This window comes from Podarcis pityusensis (assembly GCF_964106645.2).
Source record: "Podarcis pityusensis genome assembly, chromosome: 10".
NCBI classification, from domain to species: domain Eukaryota; kingdom Metazoa; phylum Chordata; class Lepidosauria; order Squamata; family Lacertidae; genus Podarcis; species Podarcis pityusensis.
This window is the reverse complement of record NC_138035.1, coordinates 24,098,246-24,114,865: the sequence shown is the minus strand read 5'-3', so window position 1 is coordinate 24,114,865 and position 16,620 is coordinate 24,098,246. Positions and strand designations below refer to the sequence as shown.

Sequence of the window (16,620 nt, the reverse complement as noted above, 5' to 3'; positions counted from 1 at the left end):
AAGCAGAAGAAGAGGACCTGTGTTGCATTCAGGGCCACCCAGGCTGAGTCCTTAGGAGCCTCAGTAAAAATATGGAAAGGCCTCTTCCTGAGACCTTGAGGAACCACAGGCAAGCAGGGTAGTTGATCTTGGGCTAGACAGATTAGATCTGGTATAGTCTGAACTGGAGCTTCGCGGCAGAGTATTTGAGTACAGTGGTACCTTGATTCTCGAACTTAATCCATTCCGGGAGTCTGTTCAACTCCCGAAACCATTCGAAAACTAAGGCTCGGCTTCCAATCGGTTGCAGGACCTTCCTGCACTCAAGCGGAAGCCTCGGCGGACGATCAACTTCTGGAAAACGTTTGCAAACCGGAACACTTCCAGGTTTGTGGCATTCAGGAGCCGATTTGTTCGACAACGAAGCCGTTCAGGAACCAAGGTACCACTGTATTTTAATAATACTCAAGAAGTCTGTGGGAGACAAAATGTATCTCCTGAAGTGGTAGCATAAATATGCTCCTGGTGATGCAGCTGCACGAGAAAGCAAGACTTCCTTGGCCCTTTGCAGCTTCCGAAATGTCGTCGGTGAAAGTCATGCAGAGCATGTTGCAGTAGTTTAGTAGCTGGAGTGCTGTGAGGCTTGGACTAAAGTAATGCTTGGTTGATTGCCAACCTGGTCCGCTCGGTGCCCTTACGGGTATGGTGTCTGAAATGAGTCTCTCTTGGAATGTTAACTAACTCCGTTTTCCTGGCTAGTAACGCGACTGAGAAATAATCCTCCTGCAGATAATTTCATAGATTCAGCCTGGGCATTGGTTCAGAAAAGCTGATAGTGCTGCTGCTGCTGCTAAGCTATTCTTTGTCCCCATTAGGGGAAACCACATGCGTTTTGGGCAGACCCATAAAGGAGCAGAATAACTGCCTGTTTCCTCAGGTCAGGAAGGATGGAGCTTGGGTGACAGCTTAGACTGGAGGCCTACATAAGAGCTGGAACCTCTAACGTTCCTGGCTTTCATTCAGGCTCTGATCAAATAGGTATTTTCATGTGCTTCCTCCTATGCTGAGTAGCCTCATGGGCAGCTAACTGGCCACTTCTGAAGCCCCTGCCTGTCTCACCAAACCTTCTGCTCCTGTGTTCCTGGGAGAAAGGGTGGGTGGGTATGCACATGAGAAATGTCCAGGGACCTAGCTAGTTGGTGTGGGGACCTCTAGTCCTGGGAAAAGGGATGTCCAGATTTGATGGCTCCTGCAGATCATGGGCAGGGTGGAGATCTTCTGGAGGGCTCTGCTCCTCTTGCCCCTCACCTGAGGAATGAGATCTGGGCAGGGTTGAAACCCTGAAAGTTCCAGGACTAAGCCATCAGGTTAGAAAAGCATGACTCAGTAAATCAAAGCTTTGCCTAAGACGGAAAATTACCCTGACCCATCAGTATAGCTGCACCCAATGCACTGCTGTGTGATGCGATCCTAACCTTTGGCAGATGTCTTGGACAAGGGTGTAGGTTGATGTGCAATGCACTACAGCCATGGACAGTTTTTTGGGAGGGGGTTTGCTTGGTGGGATTTGGGACAGGGAAACTGAAGAAAAGTCCAATTTCTTCTACCCAGGAGCTGTCCCTGCCTTCGCACACATCTGGGTTCTGCTGCCGTCTGGCAGCCTGCGCTGCTGCCACCTGGCTCCTCTCTCTCTCTCTCTGTCTCATTTTTATCCAAAGATATTAAAGTTCTTTGCAGATATTGATGTCTCGCCGCACTGCTGTGCAGCAGACGTTTTATCCTTTTTATGCGGGGTTAAAATAACATAAAAGAGCTCGAGGGTGAAATCCTGAAAAGTCCCCTGAGTCTTATTTACAAAAGCTACAAAGGGCATTTTGACTATTTTGGGCAAATTTTTATCCTCAATTATTTCTTCAGCTCAAAAGGCAGGACGGCAGAAAGGATGACAGGCTGCTGGAGTCTTAATTTCTCCCCTTGTGTGTAGCAACAGGCGGCGCTTCCTCCGGAGACGGAGATGTCTCTTTTTCAGCTGTGGCATTCAGCCAGCCTGTATTGGGAAGCTATTGGGAAGTGGCACAAAAATAGATGTATTGACTCTGCTTAATTCCTACTCCACCCCATCCCAACGGCTCAAGGACAGTAGCAACCATTCAAAGCAACACAAAACATAAAACGATTAAAAAAAACCACAGGCACAGAATTTCTTCTCTTTTTCAGAAGGAAATGGAAACGCACCTCCTTTTTGTTGTTCCTTCTGCCTTGTTTTGCTGTTGTTTTTTTCATATCCAGGCCCTGTGTCTTGAAGTGTTGCTGTTTGGGGTTTTAATTGTTTAAATTTATTTCTGTTGAAGTCAAGCCACCATTCCCACTTCCCAGTGGTCCATTCCAAAGAGGCAAAACCCTGTGTGGGTTATATGTCCCAGACTGGGGCAGGGAGAAGGGTGTTTGGTGATTTTGGGGAGGAGACAAAAAGGTGGACTTGCTGATTCCAGCAGCACTCTTTTTGGTAACTGCACACAGTGGTGTCTGCGGGTGGTCGTGGGTTGGGTGAACTGACCTTGCAGGCCAAATTGGACCCCTTCGTGGGTCAGTCTTGGCCCACAGGTTCCCAACCCCTGGTGTTCAACTAGGTACCACACTTCTCCACCCCACCCAACAAACATGCAGCTCTGCCTTTGCCAACCTGATTGTGTGTTAACATTTACACTGAAGCTAGCTGGCCTCTTCAGTATGTGATGGAAAGCTCAGTGAATCACTTGGCTTTTCCTCTGTTACCGTCACAACCATCTGGCTTTCCTCTGTTGCTGTCATTGCGGTTTCAGGGTTGACTTGAAAGGGCAAAGCGACCGCCGTTGTTTCCTATTTCACAGTTCAAGATCAACCAAGAGAGTTTGAAGGCTCACAGAGTGTTTCAGTATCATTTGACTCAGTTATATCCTTATCGCTATACTCTTTTCAGCCTTCTGAATGCAGCATATTTGCTCTGAGTTGGCAGGTCCTCATTTCTGTTTATTTAATTTAATTTATCACAGGGATTTATACCTCACCCTCCAACAGCTTCCCAGGGTGACTTACAAAAAGTTAAAACCACTAAGCCTTTGTAAGGTTGGGTATAGCCCTTTTTTTATGAGCGTATGGTGTATGAAATGTGTTATTGCGTATATTAAATTACAATAAGGCAGATAAAAACAGCAACATTAAAACAATCAGCAGAAGTAGCATAAAAGGAGTCTGCAGATGTAAAAGCAGCATAAAATTAATTCACAGTGGATTTTAAGCAGTCTATGAAAAGAAGAACGTGTTTCCTTGGCTCCCAAATGATGTCAAGGCAGGTGCAAGGCAAGTTTCCCTGGGGAGAGCATTCCACAGTAAGGGTGCCACCACCAAGCAGGAACTGTCTGTCCCGCCTCAAATGGTGAGGGAAGCAAAAAAGGATCTGGGTTGAAGAGCCTCCTTTATTGGATTGAGGTATAGTCTACATTCACAGGACTGTAGAACCTGATTTTCAGAGATGCTAAAAACTGGCCTAGTGGGTCCAGCTTTGCTTATCATTGGCTAGGCCACAACTGGAATTGAATGCCCAGTCTAGGTTGGCATATTATTATAACCATGTATAGACATTGCGGAGAGCAATAAGGTTGTTGTTGTTGAGTCGTTTAGTCGTGTCCGACTCTTTGTGACCCCATGGACCAGAGCACGCCAGGCACTCCTGTCTTCCACTGCCTCCCGCAGTTTGGTCAGTTTGGTCAGCAATAAGGTGGAATAATACAAAGGAGAAACTCCTTCCTGCCTAAGAAAAAGCTAGCTAGTGGAAAATCAAATTTCTCCTGAAATAAATTGATAGATCTGAGCTGTGGTGGTGATGATGCTAGAATTACAGTTTCAGGCTTTATGAAATCTAAAGCTAGTAATTTCCTTTCTAATGATTATTTGCCTGAGGTACTGCTGGAAATAGCAGAGCCAACCTTCAAAAAAAGTCCTAGTAGGGTGAATGAGGTATTCTTCTTTTCCCTTGTATTTGCAGCACCCATATATTAATCTATGTGGAGGGTCTGTGGCCCCTATGTTTGGGTGGGGAAGCCTTATAGTTCAATTCTTTTATTGTATGCGTGTTTAGTGAAACACATTACGCTGACCTGTGCTTCTGTATTTGCTTTGTGCTTCTATTTGTATTGAATCGTTCTGGCCTATGGTTCTGAGTGATAACAATTTATTCACCTAAACCAGGAGTAATCCGCTTCGGCCAGCGCATGGAATGTGAGGAGAGACATGTTCAAATGGCAGGTTTCGATGTGATAAAATGGCATGATTTTCAACCAGAAAGTCCGTCTGGCCAGAAAGGAGAGTTGCCCAGGAGAGTTTAAGGTGCTTGTTCCTAGAAAAGCAACTGATGATGGCTAACACTATTTATCTTTTCTTTTCATTGCACAGGGTTACAGACGTCCCCTTCAAAGCATGCTGGGTATTCAGTCCGGATGGAGAACGCTGTTCCAATCGTCACTCAGGCTCCTGGGGCTCAGCCCCTTCAGATCCAGCCAGGACTTTTAGCACAGGTACATTTGAATAGAACCGTAGAATTGTAGAGTTGTTTAAGGGACCCTGAGAGTCATCTGGTCCAACCTCCTGCAATGCAGGAATCTCAACTTGATCGTACATGATAGATGGCCACCCAACCTCTGCTTAAAAACCTCCAAGGAAGGAGAGTCCACCATCTTACGAGGAAGTCTGTTCCACTGTCGAACAGCTCTTACTGTAAGCTGTCAGTCATAATGCAAAGAATTGGATGCAGAGAGCAACTATTTTTTCAGTTTATGAATTAGGAGAGTGCCACCTGTGTGTGGATGTTAATTTGGATTTTGACTATTAAAGGGCTCATGATGCTGCAGGTTTTTTTACCCACCAGCTTTTAATTCCCTAGAGTATCTCACTAATGCAGATTCCCCAAAGCTGTCACTATCGACCCCCTGGGATCAGGGTGAATAAAAAACCAGGGGTTAGAAAAGGTTCAAAAAGGGCTAGGGGTGGGGAAGAAGTTTACGAGGTATAGTGTGAATACTTTAATTAAAAACGTACGAGTGTGAGACATAAAATAAAAGGCATAGGAAAATACAGTGAGGAACATCTGCATTTAATAAGATGATTCTTCAACACAACGGTATTCCTTTTTTTCCACATTTAATGATTCCTACTCATGGTGATTGCCGATTTAAAAATGTTGATTATATATTGATATTTCTTGACTTTGTTTCATTTAGATTTCTATGAATTTGGGCTGGAGTCAGTGACAAATTTGTATATTCATTAAGTGGTCTATGGACTCAGTCTAATGGCGCCTGAGAACACCATGCAGTTTCACAGAATTTGCTCTCTCTCCATTCTTAAAAAATCCACTTGTCCCAAAGACAAAAAAAAAAAAAAAAAAAGACATTGAGGATGAACGATCTGTTCTACATCTTCTCTTCATTATGTTAGGGAAATAAAGTCTAAATATTAATAATGACATCACTGAATGTGGTGCACTAGTAATATAGCAGAGGTCATTTTAGGTCAGGTGCAGCAAAGGTCTGACTCTTTATAAGGCAGCTCCATACAGGGTGCGGGGCATTCGACCACAGCTGCCAGACACTTAGGCTGTGCTGCCAGACACTTAGGCTGCATACGCACCTTACATTTAAAGCACCCCAAAGAATCCCAGGGATTATAGTTTACCTTTCACAGAGCTACAGTTCCCAGCACCCATAGCAAACTATAGTTCCCAGAATTCTTTGGGGAAAGCCGTGTGCTTTAAATGTAGCCGTGCATATGCAGCCTTGGGGACTCTGACCATCCCATTATATGAGCCCCCTTGTATTCCAGACTAATTCAATTTGAATCAGTGCGTCAGAGCGAATGTCGTTGTCTATGCCAGAGCATTCCAGCGTTCTCAGGCATCAGCAGACTCCAAAATCCTGCCAAAGCGTTGCCTTGCCTGGATAGCATTCCAGCGAGTGTTAGTTCAGTCCTTTTCCTTTTGCCTGCTGCCAGCCCAGCTTATCTGGGAAAGGCAGTATGGAAAAGAACTTGAAGCTTGCCTGGTTTCCTTTTCATTAACTAAGTGGTGCCTCCTGTTCCCATGAAGAGTCTTTGTTAAGCAGCTGCCTCTTTGACATGAATGAAGTCCACCTCCATGAAAAGCACGCCATCCTTTTCCAAGTGGTACACTCGAGGGGAAGGGGGTGGCGGCGGCAGGATGGAAAGACAGACCTACCCATCTCATTTAAAAATAAAATAAATGGGAGCAATTCAAAAGGACGAACGAGAAAGGAGGAGGGTTTGTTTCCTCCCAAAGCTAAAAGAAAGTAAGTGAATTTTGCAAACGTAAATATGTAAAATATTTGGACCGAAGCACCGTGTGAAATGGTCTGGCTGTGAGCGTGTACAGTTTCAAAACTCAGACCCCAAACATATTCCAGACTTCTCAGTTGGCCTTAGTACAACTGGCAATCCCAGTAGACAGACTCAAAACATGGGGCTAAGCCGAACACTAAGGGAGTAGTGGAGACTGTCCATAGAATCATTGTACCACTTAAACAGTAGCTAAATATTGAAGTGTGAGCACAGCCTGGGATTTTTACATTCTGCAGGAGCCCCAAAAAATTAAAAAACAAATCCTGCACTTTCATAAAGGGCCACTCCCATGATTAGTTGAAGGTCCAAGATGGCGGCCTAATCCCAAGATTAAGTGAATGTCCAAGATGGCGGCGCGTGCAGATGCTGCGGCTGAGAGCTCCCTGGAGGGGAGTCAGGCTTTGTTAGGACGAATTATTTAAAATGAGGTTTCAGAGTTTTTAGGGGTTTTTGAATGTTTTATGTAGTTTTTCAATTTCATTGTTCTGCATGGGACAATGACAATAAAGATATCGTATATATCGTATATAGTTGTGACAGGTGACAGAAGGGTAGTTGTACAGCAACGTCTGTTGAGCCATAGGTTCCCCACCCTGAACTTTTCGAACGAAACAGGTAGTCCCCCAGCAATGATCTAGAGGTTCAGAACATCACGGCAATAAACAATTAATATAGAGGTTCAAAGGAATAAATTCCAAGTAACACATGAAACTATCAGGTAACAGCCAGCCTCAACCTGGTGCCTTCCAGGTGTTTTGGACTTCAACTTCCATCAGCCCTGGCCAGCATGGGCCAATGTTCAGGAATGATGGGAATTTTTGGCCAAAATATCTGAAGGGTCGTCAAGTTGGGAAAAGGGCTTCCGGCCCACAGCCTGTGACATCTATGGATGCTTAAGCCCTCACAGCTCTCAATTTAGAAACTGGCCTCTTTGAAGAACATTTCTAGGTTGCCACCTTCTTTCCTAGCTGGAGATGCTGTGCATTTAAGAGCTACATGACAAACAATAATTCAAAAGGTGCAGCTGTCCCCAGTAGGTAGAAAGCTGTGCCTGTTGAGTTTTTGGCAGGAGGGGGGAAATAGCAATCCTGCTTTAAGGTCCCGATACTGTGAAATATTTACGTCCAACATCACTGGAAGGGTAAGGCTGATGGGCTGAAGCTGGTATATTATCTTCAGAGATGTTGATTGCAGGAAATGTGATATGCAAGTCAGATGAAGTGTGCTGCATGCAACTCCTGGAGCAGGTGGTGAAAAATCAGTCATCACATCCAACCTTTTAGGATTTGTTTTTACCCACATGAGGCAACTATATCAGTTTGCCTGACTGTACAGGTGAGAGGCAGCTCTGGTTGCACTCTTTGTAAGCATAGCTGCAGCTTCTTAAAGAGATATGACCTATTAAGGTAGGACCGCCATGATTCCTGGTCAGGGCTTGTCCTTTTGGTGGGGAGGGGAATCAATATTGCATTTGTTGTTGTTTAGTCGTTTAGTTGTGCTCGACACTTCGTGACCCCATGGACCAGAGCACGCCAGGCACTCCTGTCTTCCACTATCTCCCGCAGTTTGGTCAAACTCATGCTGGTAGCTTCGAGAACACTATCCAACCATCTCTTCCTCTGCCGTCCCCTTCTCCTTGTGCCCTCCATATTTCCCAACCTCAGGGTCTTTTCCAGGGAGTCTTCTCTTCTCATGAAGTGGCCAAAGTATTGGAGCCTCAGCTTCAGGATCTGTCCTTCCAGTGAGCACTCAGGGCTGATTTCCTTAAGAATGGATAGGTTTGATCTTCTTGCAGTCCATGGGACTCTCAAGAGTCTCCTCCAGCACCATAATTCAAAATTAGAGAACCTGAATTTCTTCCTTAAAAATTGGAAAAGAAATGTTTGTGTGTGTGTGCGCACGCGCGCACACAGAGAGATCACAAGATCAGGGTTTTTCATGAGGATGTAGACTAATGCCAGCTCAATACATTTTGCCACTCACGGGTGGTATGGTAAGGCAGAGACACTTACTTGACCTCCCAAGCAGGTGAATCATGGCTACTTAACAAGTGGAGGAGGAATGAGGTTGTAGGGAGGGCAGCGTAATGCAAACACACCAGCAGCAGTGCCAACTTCATTCAGCCAGCGTGTTTGAACATTGCAGACCTCACTGCTGCTTCACCCCTCCTGGTAAGTAGCAGCGACTCACCTGCCAGGAGGTCAGGTAACACCTGCACCCTACCATGCTGCCCACAATGGCATTTTGCTGCCCTAGGCAGAGCAGGCAACGCCTCCCCTCCCTGTGAGGGTGCTCAGTACCCAAGACCAGCCAAGTTATTTTGGTACCTGAGAGAGAAAGTCACTGGCAGTAAAAGCATAATAATAAAAACAAATGAATAACAATGTGCTCCCCTTTCATGATGCCCGGAGTCAGCTACCCGAGGTGGTCACCAAACCTTGCCTAACGTTAGGGCTGACTGTTGGATAGAAACACATAGGCAACCATGCAGACTATACACAAGGGATGAGGACCGTGTGGCCCTCTAAATGTTGTTGAACTCCCACTCCCATCAGCCTGAGCCAGCAAACTCAAGGGCTAGGGTTGATGGGAATTGTAGTCTAATAACATCCAAAGGGCCACAGGTTCCCCATCTCTGCTCTACATATTCACTCAGAAGCAAGTCCGGCTGGCTTTAAGGGAAGCTGACTTCCAGGTCAGTGTGCGTAGGATCAGGCCGAACCCAGTGGGGCTAATTCCTGAGTAAGCATGCATAGGATCAAGTCTTTATGTGGCTATCTGAGGACAAAATGAGTGCTTAGCCATGGAAATGGATGGTGCCCCAGTCAAACCAGTGGTCTGGATTCTCCCAGTTAAGCTTTTCCATGCGAACGGCTAGGAAAAAAGCCTGCTCCCAATTCTTGAACGCCTGAAACAAATTATTCATTATTTTTGAGCGTAAAATCCAAAGTGCTTTTGTGCAGAATTTCGGCCTTTGGAGTGTTGAGTGCTCACAGCTGTGGGTATTAAGCTGCCTCCCTTGGTTTCCACGAGCAAGCAAATCTTTTAGCACATGCATTTCTTAAATCTGTTCTCAGAAGGGATTAAGTTGCCCTGCCGTGTCATGCAGGGGGAATCTGAATGTGACCTACTTGTAAAATATAATATGACTCCAAAATTGAGTCATTTGAGCAAGATGACACTTGTGCATGTCTTAGGTGACAGTCTGTGCAGAATTATGCTTACATGGCAGTGAGGCTGCTCACATGGAACAGGCCTTGACACCACCTAGCACCACTTTAGAAAATACCAAAAGAAAAGAGGACTTCCCACCTGTTTGATGGAACCTAACATTTCACAATTCGAACACTTACTTGATAATATAGTGCCTATGTTACTTCAAAAGTCCCCACGACATTTTTTAAGTCACTGATGTCAAATGGGTATTGGTTGGCATTCATCCGGCTTGGGAGAAAATGGAAGTGTGCGCCTTCTGGGGGCGAAGTCAAACTGTAACATCTCAAATATCCCACTCAAGAGTCTGATCCTATGTCAAAGGAATGTATTCCTTTACGCAACCGCAGCAGCCAGAATCGTTGTGGCAAAAAATTAGAATAAATACCAGAATTATTATAATGGAGAATCTAATTTCTTGAATTCGCGGAGATGGCAAAATTAACAGCACCAATTAGAGGCTACTCTAATCAAAAAATTAATAAAGAGTGGGAATGCGTTAAGGAATACATGAAAAAAGTCGGTGCTGGAGCTTAAAAATTAATGTGCAAAAGTTTAAAAGGAGATAGGACAATAATATATTAAGGATGGAATAACAAATAAAGTGAATAGTGGAGGGAAGTACTGGGCTGTGAGGGAGGGAGGTGAAGGGATTAATTGAAACTCTTAAAGATTGGTATAGGATTTAAGAGATTTAAATTTTCATAAAGATTCTATAAGGAAAGCAGAAAGCAGCAAGAAATATCAAGTAAAGGTATCAGAGAGGAGATCAGTGTAAATGAAAACATGAGACTTATGGTTTTGTTACATATGATTTTATTTTGGAGTTGTCTGTTGTAAAGAATGTATATTATGTGAATAAAATAATAAAGGATGGGGGGGGGAGAGTCTGATCCCATGAAGGATCACTCAGGAGTGATCCACAGTCAGAGGCAGAAACACTTCTGAATACCAGTTGCTGGAAACCACAGGAGGGGAGGGTGCCATTGTGCTTGAGGGTTTCCCACGGGCATCTAGGTGCCACTGTGTGAACAGGGTGTTGAGCTAGATGGGCCACTGGCCAGATCTAGCTCCCTTTGGACTCATTTGGACTTCTGAGTAAAAGTGTATGGCTGCCTGTGCAAGCCTGCTAGGGTGAATAGCTGCAATTTTGTGCACACTTACCTGGGAGTAAGTCCTATTGGGTTCAGTGAAGCATATTCCCTAGTAGGTGTGCATGTGAAATCCAGCGCCGTATATACGTACTTTCCCAAACGTAAGCCCCATTGAACACAGACTTTGAGGTCGGAGTGCAGCCCTAAACACGCTTGCAGCCTGATTCTGTGCATATTTACTCAGAAGCTAACTGAGTTCAATAGAGCTTACTTACTCCAAAGTAAGTCTGCTTAGGATTGCAGCCCCTACAAGAGAGTAAGTCCTGTTGCCTAGGATTATGCTGCTTCCACTGCAACAGATAAGAAACGTGCATTTGTACTTAAGCTTTTAATACCAGCAATTTTGTCTTCACAGCTGTCTTTGAAAAGACCTTGGTTTAAAGTTGGGTTGACGTCCTCTCGACTTTATAGCATGCTGCTCTTTGCCTTGTCCAAAACTGACTGAGCTACGCTTGTTGCCTTTGAATTAGTTCCATGGGATTTTTTTCCTGCCGACTTACATTGAATCTGTTCTGTGCGGTATAGTTTGTAACATTCTTCTTTAAAAAGTACGGGTTGGCACTGAATTTTGTGATCGTTCTGTTCTACAGCAAGCCTGGCCTAGTGGTACTCAGCAGATCCTGCTCCCCCCAGCTTGGCAACAGCTGACTGGGGTAGCCGCCCACACCTCAGTCCAGCATGCAACTGTAATTCCGGAGACCATGGCAGGGACCCAGCCCCTGGCAGATTGGAGGTAAACAGGAAGGAAAACTTGTATCTGTCTGTAAGGTACCAACTTTGTGAGAGCTTCAGTATCTGTGATCCCATCTTCATTGCATAATGGCTCCATGAGCTAATCACATAACTCCCGGGTTTGCTTGTTTCGTATGCACGGTAGTGAATGGCAGGATGTGGTGATGTTTATCCAACCTCCTGACAGTGGAGTCGCTGCTGCTTACAGAGAGGGAGAGGGGCAATGCAGTAGGGATGTTGGCACTGTGCAAACACACCAGCAGGAGCCAGTATGTTGCTCTTGCTGGCGTGTTTGCACAGTGTCAACCTCCCTGCCACTCTCCCTCCTCATAACCAACAGTGACTCCACTGCAGGAAGGTCGGCTAAGTGCCCCCACCCCACCTTTTGCTACTGTGTATGTATAACATTTTTAATATAAACAGCAGAAGCTGTTTCCCATAAAGAAAACTGCTTTGAAAATTGCAAGATTCACTCCAGGGTCTTCTAGGCCGAAGACCATAACCTTGTGTGAAAAAGTCATCCCTGGCTTGAACTCTTCTGATTTCTTCCCTACTTTTTGTCCCAGGGAACCGAATGAAAGTTAATTCTACACTAGCCCTTTCCCCCGAAATTTGTTTGCTCTCTTTTTATGTAGTGACCAAGTGACAAACTTGTCGGTTTTGTTTTATTGCAGTGTTTTCAGGAGTGTCTTGTATCTTTTCAGGCCTGAGTTTTGGCATATATTTTTGCAGCAATAACACAGGTGTGGCACCAATCTGTCTGGGCAAGACCTGCAAACAGAAAATGTTTAATTAAAGGCACACGAACCCTTAAAAGCTTTAGTAGTACTTTGCTTGCCCATTTCTGCTCAACATTGACTATGCCACAACTAGAGTCATATGTCCAGTGTGTTGCCATATTTGGGAATAATGCTGAGATATTGGACATAATTCATTGGAGAGTACAGTATTGGCCTGGTGGAATGTGAAGAGAATGAGTCTATTTTATTGTTTAAGAAAAAGAAAAAGCAATTAGAAGAAATTGGTAATCCTTCATGTGGGTACAGAAACTGACGCTGGGGCAGTTAAGATAGACTATTCAAGAGGTTCTTCATCACAAATCCTCCAGCTGCAGTCAGCAAGTAGCCATAAGTTAGGCAGGACCTGCAAAGAGGAAGCTTTTAATTAATGTTGCTGGGGATCTTTGCTGAGTGGAACTTAACTTGTGAATAGTCATAATAGGAGAATATTAGTAATGGGCCAGGAAGGTACTGGATAATATAGTACTATATTAAGAGCTTGAGCAGAACTTCCATTTTAATTACGCTTTCAGCTAACTGCAGAAAAGCAGTGCTTCAGCAGCACTAAAGGTAAGCAACCTAATGTACGTGGTGCTTACTTGGAAAGTTTGTGCATAACAGCCTTCAACCTGCTGCTACCTTAACATGCTGTAAGCCAAGTCTTGAATATGGGAATAGATGCAAATGATCAGCTCTCGTGGGCTAGGGTCAACATGCACATAAACTCTTAAAAAAAGAACAAGAAATGAAATGAAAAGGTTATTTCTCACAAGTCACACACTGTGGGATGCATTACTATATTAAACAAACCGTTTAATATAGTTTCGCAGACAAAACATTAAGATGGCTGGCACTGCCTCTCCTACCCGGCACCCAACTGATCTTTGCAAGAGGCTAAGAATAAGGCATTAATAAAAGCCACTGTTTCTCCAGGAGTGCTTCCTGAGCCTCTGTGCTTGTAGCAAAATGACTTCTCAGAAAGAGCAACCGGCAGCAGCCCTTTTATGATCTTTGAGCTTCATCGTGCTTGCTTCCCCCATTAAATGCTTCTTAAAAGCTGTATAGGAACGACTCTCCTCTGTACGTCGGCACACGCTGCAGAAGCTCTCTGCAATTTTGTTCTTGGATCGCTAACTGCTTCCATGGAATCGTGGAGGGAAGTTGATACTTATTTATTGCCCTCTTTGAAGCCTTTGTGCCGAGGCGAATAATGGAAGCTTGCAACTTGCAGCAGGCAGATGGAATTCTGGTGGAGTTCCGCCCTTCCCTTGGTATCCCTCCCACGTTGCTGTCTTCCCTCTGCTCTATCCATGGTCAGAAATAGTCCTTGCCCTTGTAATGCGAATGCGCATCAAAGGAACTATGGCAGTGCAAGAGGCCGTGTCAGTGGGGCCATCGGGGCAGAACTTTGGGGGAGATGTCCAGGGACCCACGCAGCAGAATGAGCAGGATGGGCCCCATATGCAGCAGGGCTGCAATGCCACATGTTGCAGTAAGTGAAAGAAAACGTGTTGCCATCTAAAGAGCCCGTAATTCACTCCCCATAAGGCTGATTAGAATCTAAACTTACCTACCTGCAGCACTGAGCAGTGCGTCTTACTGAAAAGAATACTAGCTTGTGGCTAAACCTCATGTGAGCCATTGGTCAAGTCAGTACAGTTGTACCTTGGATCCTGAACACCTTGCAAGTTGAGCGTTTTGGCTCATGAACGCTGCAAACCCGGACGTGACTCTTCCGGTTTGCAAACTATTTTTGGAAGCCAAATGTCTGACGGGGCTTCCGCATCTTCTGATTGGCTACAAGAGCTTCCTGCAGCCAATCACAAGCTGCACTTTGGTTTCCTAACGTTTTGGAAGTCAAATGGACTTCCGGAACGGATTCTGTTCGACTTCCAAGGTACGACTGTATTTCTAAAAAAGCCTGATGCCAGCGCTGAAGTACCTTACATTGAGCTTTCTGGCATGCTGTTGTGTTTGTCATTCATTCATGAGCATTCTTCTCGAAATGTACAAAATGCCTTTCTCTCCGTTTTTCTCGCAGGAGCACACACGCTCACGGAAGCCACTACAATCCTATCATGCAACAGCCGGCACTTTTAGCAAGTCACGTCACCCTTCCAGCAGCCCAGCCCTTAAACGTGGGTGTCGCTCACGTCATGAGGCAACAGCCAACCAGCACCACCTCCTCTCGGAAGAATAAACAACACCAGTCATCAGCAAGGTATGCACCGGAAAGGGGGGGATGATATAAAGAAGGGAGACAAGGAAGGTATCTTCTGTTCGCTGCACTGCCTTGTGGTTAAGGTGAGAGACTAGGTCAGGGTGGGAGACCTGGGGTCCTCCAGATGTTGCTGTGACTCCTAACTCCCATCAGTTCCAGCCAGGATGATCAGTGGTCAGGATTGGTTGGAGTTGTAGTCCAGCAACATCTGGAGGGACACAGATTCCCTTTCCCTGGACTAGATCAGGAATGGGGCTGCTGACCCTCCTAAATCCATCTGCTTCCTCTTACCCTCAGTAAAGGCACCCCACACACCACCCTGCTGCACATCAGGCTGCCCTTACCAAAACATGGAAATTAATGTGCTGTGGGAACAGGGTTGAGTGGGCGTTATTAATTTGCTCTTGTTTTCATTATGTGTTATTTTCGTGTGTGTCTTTTCACCTTGCATTTTTGTGTTGTGCACCTGGAATCTATGGATGGAGGGCAGTATACAAATAAAATTAAGAGGCGGCGCTGCCCTGGGACGACACTTTAGGCTGCTGTAATTCTTATTTATGGACGAAGCAATAGGTCTGAGAGGGAATTGACAAAGGCTGCAAAGTAAATTCGTGGATTTGCAAAAAATAATTTTTAATTTTAAAAACCAGCTTTCTCAGTAGAACCTCAAGGTTTGCAGATGTAGGAAAAATATTGAGGGGGTGGGTGAACAGAGTGTAAAAAACAAAACCCAAACCGCCCAATGGACTAGGCATGGTCAGTAGCTCCAGAATGCTTTGACTCTGTTGTTGGGGAGAGGGAAATGGGGGGCAAGGCAGAAGAGAATGAAGTGCAAAGGAAGATGGTGTGGTGTCTGGGAGGAACACTAAAGAGGAGCAGCCTGCCCCGAGGTATTTTGTTTCAGGTCCCACTTGCTCCAGTTCTGATGTGCCACCTTTTTTGGAATGGCCACAGAGGGAGAGGGGACTGACAAGAGTGCAAATGGTGCATCAGCAGTTCCTTCCCTCTGGCTTAGAATTTCTTTGATGGGTCTTGAGTATTAAGTATTAGCATACTCCACATGCACTGCAGAAGGTTCTGCTCTGTTTCCCATGAGGAAGTTTGAAAGCCACTCCAACAGAAGCCTATGCAATTGGACCTGTTTAAACCCATTAAAGTGATGTCTTGGCAAAATAGGAGAATATTGAACCACTTTTAAAGGCCTGTTATTTCTGCTTCAGTGAATGAGTGTGTGTGTGTGTGTGTGTGTGTATGCACACACATATGCACAGACATAGGCACACAGAGAGCAGATCAAGTTAAATATAGACAGTGTGATGGCAGAGGATGCCTTATGCCTTATGTTTGAGATGATCGTATCGTTCATAAGAAGCAGACTAGTCAATGGATTATACAAACTACCGCAGATTAATGACACGTGGAAGTTGCAAGTATCTTTCAATTTCAAGGGTATTCTGCTAATGGTCTCTAATTATTTATTTTCCTTTCTCTCCTTGTTTAAACTGGGGATATAAAGCTACTGGGGCACAGGTGGCTCTGTGGTCTAAACCACTGAGCCTCTTGGGCTTGCTGATCGGAAGGTTGGCAGTTCGAATCCGCACTATGGGATAAGCTCCTGTTGCTTTGTCCCAGCTTCTGCCAACCTAGCAGTTTGAAAGAACGCCAGTGCAAGTAGATAAATAGGTGCCGCTGCAGTAGGAAGGTAAAACGGCGTTTCCATGCGCTCTGGTTTCCGTCACGGTGTCCCTTTGCGCCAGAAGCAGTTTAGTCATGCTGGCCACGTAACCTGGAAAGTTGTCTGTGGACAAACGCCCCCTCCCTCGGCCTGAAAGCGAAATGAGCGCTGCACCCCATAGTCGTCTTTGATTGGCCTTAACCGTGCAGGGGTCCTTTACCTTGCTACTATGAATAGGCTTCTGAGAAGATGGGATTTTAGTGACATTCCAACAAACAGAAGCCATTACCCACACTATGAAATACCCCCTGGATACCTCCAGTCTTATATGTGGGGAAATGAGATCGTTCACCCAGTTAACACATCCATTCCTATTGTGATTGATTTGTGGCACGACACCATTTTGCTGTGCACTTCCCCTCTCCTGAGCTGGAGAGAACCTCTAATTTAAAAAAAATATGATAAAATAAAATATAAGTA

The 16,620-nt window shown here is 45.1% G+C and overlaps 1 protein-coding gene across 4 annotated transcripts in view; it reads left to right on the top strand.

The window, feature by feature from the left end:
- Nucleotides 1-16,620, top strand: part of HIPK2 (homeodomain interacting protein kinase 2) — a 180,862-nt gene that overhangs the window by 139,363 nt on the left and 24,879 nt on the right. For all 4 annotated transcript variants that reach the window (XM_081023949.1, XM_081023950.1, XM_081023951.1 and 1 more), the window contains exons 9-11: nt 4,411-4,532; nt 11,324-11,466; nt 14,286-14,465. In XM_081023949.1, coding sequence (XP_080880075.1) covers nt 4,411-4,532; nt 11,324-11,466; nt 14,286-14,465 — 445 coding nt within the window. The remainder of the gene's footprint in view (nt 1-4,410; nt 4,533-11,323; nt 11,467-14,285; nt 14,466-16,620) is intronic.